Raw genomic sequence first — 7500 nt, 5'->3', positions numbered from 1 at the left:
TACCTGGGGCGTCTGTACTTCCCTTGGTAGCTGTAGGGAAGATTACATTGTCAGACTACTGTTTCTCAACCCACATGTCAGGGCAGATTACAAAGTCAGACGCGCGCTGCTCTCAACTGCTCACGGAGTCTTGCATTCAACCACCATTTCTGTCTGGGCTGTCCAAGAGTCCCGCAGCTGTATAGCCATTTTGCCCAATGATTTCCTCGCAGTACTCTTATCAGCTTTCTTTTTTTTTTTTATCTAATCTTTTTTTTTTTTTTTCTTGGTCATAATTTTGCTCTGATTATGGATTTTTAAAGCTACCAAAAAGGACAAACAAAACTAAAACAAAATTAGAGAGATGACATACAAATAGGTTCCAATGTGTCCTACACAACTAAATGAAAAATAAAATGAACAGAAAACAGAAATTCAGTTACTCCTGGAAAGCCCATACACTCATCCATGGCACTTTCCAACTTCTTCTCACAAAAAGGGAAAAAAATCCACCTGTAATAATACTACTTGAGCAACTTTGTATACAAAGTCTTGAAAATACTTAGATGTTATAATATATATATTTATATATATATGCATATTTAAAACTGCACATTTGATTACCAAACAAAAATTATATGACTGTATAAGGCACACCCAGTAACTTTCATATACAATCACTCGTAATTCACATCATGTCCTTCCATATCGTAACACTTGATAATTCTGGTTTGAAACAAACAAACAAAAAAAAAAACAAAAAAATTATAAATTTCTTTTCTCATCTTGTTATTTTTGGATACCGATAGTCAATACTTTATTATACTTGAAACTCAGAATTATCAATAATATATCATCTGAAGATTTTAAATGACTCTCAAAAACAGAAAAAATCCAATTCTAAAACCTCATACACTGCTCAAAGTCAAAAGCAGTATAAACAGTTTGTAAGCAAATATTTGAATTTATTGGATAATATTTATTCATGAAATAATCAGTTCCTAAAAAGTTGCTGTTTTTGGGATACATTTCTAGCATTAGACCCTCAATTAATGTAGTTACCACAAATTTGTGCCTAACACACAACTCAGGAAAGACCAGAATTTATCATGGCCCTCTTACAGCTAGTTAAGTTACTACAACGTCTTTCACTCTTTCTATATCTACATACTGTATATCTTTACCCCTCTCATTTCCCTAATCTCTTTTTTTCCCTTTCTTTTCCCTTATCTCCTTTTTTAACCTCTCTCTTCCCTTAACTTTTATCCCTCCCTCTCTCTTTCTTCCCCATTCTCTCTCCCTTTCCCTCTTTCTCCCCCCTTTTCCCTTTCTGTGCTTACTCCTCTTTCTCTTTTTTGCATGTTTGTTCTTCTTCAATCTCATTCTCTACTGACATAATTAGTGTTCCCTTTGGCCATTCTTTCTCCCTCCTCTCTTGCCCTCTCTTTTCCATGTACTGCACCACCTCACCCTCCAAGTCCCATAAAAAAAGACTTGGGTAAAGTGTCTCTCATAATTCTGATCTTCCTGTTTGTTTGTTTCTTATATTGCATGGCCAATTTTGTCCAAGTGGTTCTATACATCCCAAAAGTACAGCATCTTTTCACTCAGCACTCAATAGTTCTTTGCATCTGATAATTTAAACAAAATTTATATTTCCAGAAGTAATAACCAATCTCATTTCAAATAGTTCATTATGTGTTGGGAACATATGTTGGTACCACAAAGCTACCCTTACAGTGCCATAAAAAATAAAAAAAAATAGTGCTATTTGTCAAGACAACACAAATACAGGATAGACAAAAAATCCCATCAAGGCACAGACTGGTCTGGAGACTGGCCATAGCATCAACCCTTTTAACACAAAACTTCCTCTGACTGCAGCTTCCATTTCTAAAGACAGCCTATGCAGTTGAATAAAATGGTAAGTGTTATGTTTTCCATTCACTTTTTACTCTAAGCATTTCAACTACTATCAATAAGAGCGTGAAAGGAGAAACTCCTGAGTAATGCGATGGTGTTAAACCTAACTTGCCAGCAATATGGAATGATACTGTTGGGTTTTTAAGAGTACCACTCTACCAACAATTGGGTTTAAATATTTGACATCCTACCTACCACTAATTACACTAATGATGGCTATAACAAGTGTGGAACATCTACTATTAGATATAGGTCCTTGTCATGGAGTACCTTATAAAGTGATCCTGTTTATCAAGTGATGCACCAAGACTGGGTTGGGCTAGAGCCTTAAACCATCATTTGAAAACCTATATAGTGTATAGATGTTTAAAAGGGAATAACAATAACTCAAATGAACACAAAAGCATGTGTTACTGCATTTGCATTGTACAGCAAAGTTGGCAGACTTTGAAGACGACACCTTAACAAGAGGTAAAACTGGACTTAGTGACCTTAGTGGTATCACATATGACAGCTAGTGCTCTCTACCACAGCTGGTAATGAGTAACTGACCAAAATTTCATCAGTTCAACCACAAACAAAAGGATTTTCTTTTTTCATATCACATCATTTTTAAGACCTATTGGTGGCTGAGTGTGTACAGGTGCTAACAAAAAATCTTAGACTAGGGAAAATGACAGGCACAATAAAACTTACGGTGGAGGAAGCAGTCGTATTTGAAGCAGCGCCTGCAGAAGAGTGTGTGGAAGGAGTGCATTGTCTGCTCCTGGGGAACGCTTTCAGCACTCGGCCCATCGATGTTGGGCGTGCACTCTGGCGGCAGGGCAGTCGGATCCGTTAACTCTATGTACCTGAGGACAGCAAAAATGAATAGCTTTACTTCTGGAGACACTTTGGAGTCTGCAACAAATCTGCTCCTACTTTCTATTAGTCACTCAATACTTACACCCTGCTACTTTTACAGGCAGACAATCCATTAACCTTTCAGCTGCGTTGCATTCACAACTATCAGAATAATAGCATGTATTTCGAACAAAGAAATGCAATGGAGAAGTGATTTTTTTAACCCATTTTTCCCCCGGAGTTTGAATATATGAAAAAAGGCTACTGTACACAGTTATCTACAACAAGTGAAAGGCTACAGTTAAGTTCACATTCCCTTTTAACAAAGAGGCTTACAGTTAATCCAATCTACACCTGACAATTATTACCCATTGTCGATGGAATCCATAATAAGAAATATTTATTAAGAGTAATAAAAAAAAAAAAAAAAAAATTATATAACATCTTTTTGTTGCCGTTACTTGCATTCACTTGTAGGCAAATGTATGGTTGCTCATATTCTCTTTCTTTTCGTTTAGGAAGAAAAAAAAAATTGAAAAAAAAAACTATGTTTGTTACCTCACTAGAAGAATGCTTCCACTTCCCATTGGTATTACAACATAGGAGTAAAGAATATGGAAAAAGTTCAATAGAATAACACTAAAAAAACAGTGCTATAACATCTTTTACTTTCTTTAGACATAAGGATATTGCGCGCTTGAAATCTTCCCGGCGTTATCGGGAGTAGGCGAAATTCCGCCCCGGCGTGAATGGGTTAAAAAAAAATGAATGAAATCAAAATACTTCATAAATAAACAAATAGTTAAATAAGTCAACACAAAAAATAATAACAATAATGACATTGTATTATTAAGAGAGAGAAATGAAATAGTACAAAAAAAACAAAAACACATGATCCTCTAGCCTTTGAATTTCTAATCTTACTTTTCTCTGAGTTCCTCTGGCGAGCCTTTGTCTGGAAACAGAGCCGACACGGCTTGGAAGATGGCGAAGCACGGGAAGTCCCTCTTTCCCATGGCATTCGACGTGTCACTCCCATCCTCCTGGGATGAAAGAAGAGAGATAAAAATGAATTGGTTTTCTTTATATATGCATACATACATACATACATATATATATATATATATATATATGTATATATATATATATATATATATATATATATATATATATATATATATATATATATATATATATGTATGTATATGTATATGTATATGTATATGTATATGTATATATATATATATATATATATATATATATATATATATATATATATATATTATATATATATACTGTATGTATATTATGTATATGTATATGTATATTATATATATATATATATATATATATATATATATATATATAATGTATGTATATGCATATGTATATATGTATATATATAAAATGTAAGTATATATATATGTATATATATATATATGTATATATATATATATATAATGTATGTATATGTATCTGTATATGTATATGTATATATATATATTATATATATATATATATATATATATATATATATATATATTATATGTATATGTAAATGTATATGTAAATGTAAACTTAAATGTAAATGTAAATGTAAATGTAAATGTAAATGTAAATGTAGATGTAAATGTAAATGTAAATGTAAATGTAAATGTAAATGTAAATGTATATGTATATATGTATATATGTATATATGTATATATATATATATATATATATATAAATATATATATATAAATATATATATATAAATATATATATATATATATTCATAAATATATATATATATATAAAAATGATGTAAATATTATTACTTTTGGACTTATCATCACCATTAAAATCTTCCTACGCAAATACAAGATGGGAAAAAGATCCTATAAGACAAAATCCTTCCATATAGACAAAAGCCTTTGTCAAAATAAATAATCCTGGAAAAAACACAATGGGGGAAATCATTACTCTCCAATTATTCCGAAGATAAAAAAAAAATTATTCCCGGGGGGGGAGGGGGAGAGAGAGGTAGCTGGAAGAGAGAAAAATCATTCCTTCATTTATCTTTACATAGAAACTGACACCTGAGTAACCACCTGCTATAGGTACCTTGCAAATGTGTAAAAAGGAAAATAAATTGTTATACCAGCTGTATCATAGAACAAAAAGGAAATTCCCTACATGAAATAGTCTTGCCAGCAAACTGCATAATGCACTAGATATTACTTGCTAAAAAAGTAAAATGTTTACAGTAACAAAGACATATAAAAGAAGAAGAAATATCGAGCTGACCATAAAACCTATCTTTTTTATCTTTTCCTCTCTCGTATGGTAGATGAAACTTAATACCAAGGTAAAATCAAGTGATCTTTCTCCCTACCTCTTTCTGTACATCCATCTCTTCCTCTTCCTCCTGCTCTTCCTCTTCCTCCTCTTCTTCCTCTTCTTCTTCCTCCTCTTCCTCATCATCTTCTTTGTCCTTAGATTTGTTTTCTTTCCTGATGCTGGATCTCCGTTCAGGCTTTTCCTTCTTTTCTTCTTTTTTCTAGGAGATGCAACACACATTTTTAATTTTTCTTATGTAGCCAAAACAGCTTGAAAAGTAATAACTGCCCTTAGGAGTACAACACTCTCTTCTATGGTTGAAAACTTGTTATGGTCTCTTCCTTATATGTTATCTCAGTCATATTCCTCTTATGAAAATATATAGAGGGCAATCTTATTTTTAGAATTATTTCAGTAAATCACATAATGACAATGTAGTTGTTCAGAAGCCAAAGAGATTAATAAATTATCATCATTAATGGAAAAAAGTGATCCCACTTTCATTCAGAACTGAAATGTAAGCAAGAAAACTGACAGATACCTTCCAATAGATTTTAAATAAAGGGATTCACCAAACACAAAAACAATTCCAGCCCAAATCAGGGGAGGAAACAACCACACTCACCTGATACTGTTGTACGAGCGTATCAACCAGTTCCACAAATATCTCGTCGTCAATAAAGCCCGTCTCCCGGTCTCCGTGAACTTTTCCGTCATAATTACGTATTAGCTCCTCAATAAATTTACCATCCTGGTCAAGCACTTCATCTCCCATGTATGGTATGTTGTGCAGGACAGTCTCGTCTTCAACCTATTTTAAAAGAGAATGATCGTTGATTAAATGTGGAATGATACCGTATCATTACTCACGGCCAAGGTTCAACACCACAGAACCAGACTCATTACAGGGATTGTCACCCTTCGAACCAGACCTAAGGGGCACTATCTGGGGAATTAGAGGAACCAGACACAGAGCATTTTGTAAGATATTAATGTGTAGTTACAACATCACTCGGTGTACCACTGAGTCTCATAAAGATTCTAGAACCCTCATTAGATATGCAGCAAAATTGTTCCTCTATATACAAAAAAGTAAAAAAACTAAAGATAAAAATCAAGACATCATATCATACCATACTATATATATATAAAAAAAAAAGAGAGACACCAGCACTGACCATGAAATTCTGCTGGAGTGGGGCCCAGGTGTACATGGTGGGTATGGGATTGACGGCACTGATGGTCCTGATGGGGACGGAGAGGGGCTCGGAGCCGGAGGAGGTCACATGGGTCCTCCTCATGACCGCCTGGTGCGGGGGAGCCTCCACCGAGCACACCCACACCGGCCCCATCCCAATCACCGTCTGGTCTTCCTGCTCCAGCAACTCTGTCAGTGACGTCAATGTCAATGTTAGATCTATGGAACTCAAACTGTGTTTTGTTAATTCTAACGACCTGAAGGAAAAGACTGGCGTTTAGTGATCAATTTTTACCTAAGGGAAATAACTATTTGCCTAAAATAACATGGACTATTAAAAAATGAAAGTGTAACGTCACAGGGTAAACAAACCCCCTTTTTTTGTCCCCTTGGTCAAGAGATTCACATAAGAAATTCTAAAACAATTAAGTGAACCAATACTAAAATATACCTCCTACCTTGAGAAAGTGGCCCATAAGACTCCATTATAATAAGACAGATCTTTTATAACTCATATTTGTAAAATAAGAGCAACAATGACAGCAATATTTGCAATAAGACAACTCTAATATCTAAAGTTACCTGACAATTTTTAATTGGTGAAAAGGAAAAATTGAACTGCTCCTAACTATGAATGCGAATGCACAAGGCTTATTTTCTCTTTAAGTCAGACCAGTTAAGGAAAAACTAAGATATCTAAACTGCTACATACTTCCTTGCACCACTATACATCAGTGGACAACAGATACTAATAGCTGTAGTGAGCTTTACCCTGCAGACTAAAAGCATTTCTTGAAATTTTCATGTGCCACTTACTTTATGGAGAAGGCAAGAGATAATGGGACATAATTAAGGAAAAGGGAACAGAGAGAAAGACATCATTAAACACCTTATGTGAGAGGACAAAATCTACACAATAGATATGAAGTTACTTTTAGGAAATTCAAATACCATCCTAACTGTGGGACAGACTCAGAGCATTCCTTGCCCAGATCCTGCTAATCTTTCAGGGACAGTGAGCTTCTGAAGTCTATGATCATCTCCTAATTTGTTAAATATCATCCTGCACTTATAACATTGCTAAGAACATTGGTAGATTTTTTTAAGTTTTTCCATTAGTATTTTGAGGTGTATATAATTCTTCTGATTTTTTACTACTTCTTTTTTTACACGATTCAAACAAAAAGATTTCCATGCTATGAATCCCATGACATAAGAGAGAAATACTTATTTCTGGT

At 33.9% G+C, this 7500-nt stretch overlaps 1 protein-coding gene across 4 annotated transcripts in view; it reads right to left on the bottom strand.

Moving 5' to 3' along the window:
- E(z) (histone-lysine N-methyltransferase E(z)) overlaps positions 1-7500 on the bottom strand; it is a 29195-nt gene that overhangs the window by 18676 nt on the left and 3019 nt on the right. For 2 of the 4 annotated variants that reach the window (XM_043014458.2, XM_043014460.2), the window contains exons 2-7: positions 6243-6451; positions 5690-5875; positions 5120-5284; positions 3670-3788; positions 2599-2753; positions 4-30 (exon numbers count right to left, since the gene is read on the bottom strand). In XM_043014458.2, coding sequence (XP_042870392.1) covers positions 4-30; positions 2599-2753; positions 3670-3788; positions 5120-5284; positions 5690-5875; positions 6243-6451 — 861 coding nt within the window. The remainder of the gene's footprint in view (positions 1-3; positions 31-2598; positions 2754-3669; positions 3789-5119; positions 5285-5689; positions 5876-6242; positions 6452-7500) is intronic. The other 2 variants (XM_043014459.2, XM_086540473.1) reach the window with 1 other exon arrangement.

This window comes from Penaeus japonicus, unplaced genomic scaffold (assembly GCF_977035675.1).
Source record: "Penaeus japonicus unplaced genomic scaffold, GWHDUDI00000001_assembly GWHDUDI00000010, whole genome shotgun sequence".
In the NCBI taxonomy this organism is placed as follows: domain Eukaryota; kingdom Metazoa; phylum Arthropoda; class Malacostraca; order Decapoda; family Penaeidae; genus Penaeus; species Penaeus japonicus.
This window is presented reverse-complemented; position numbering and strand designations above follow the sequence as displayed.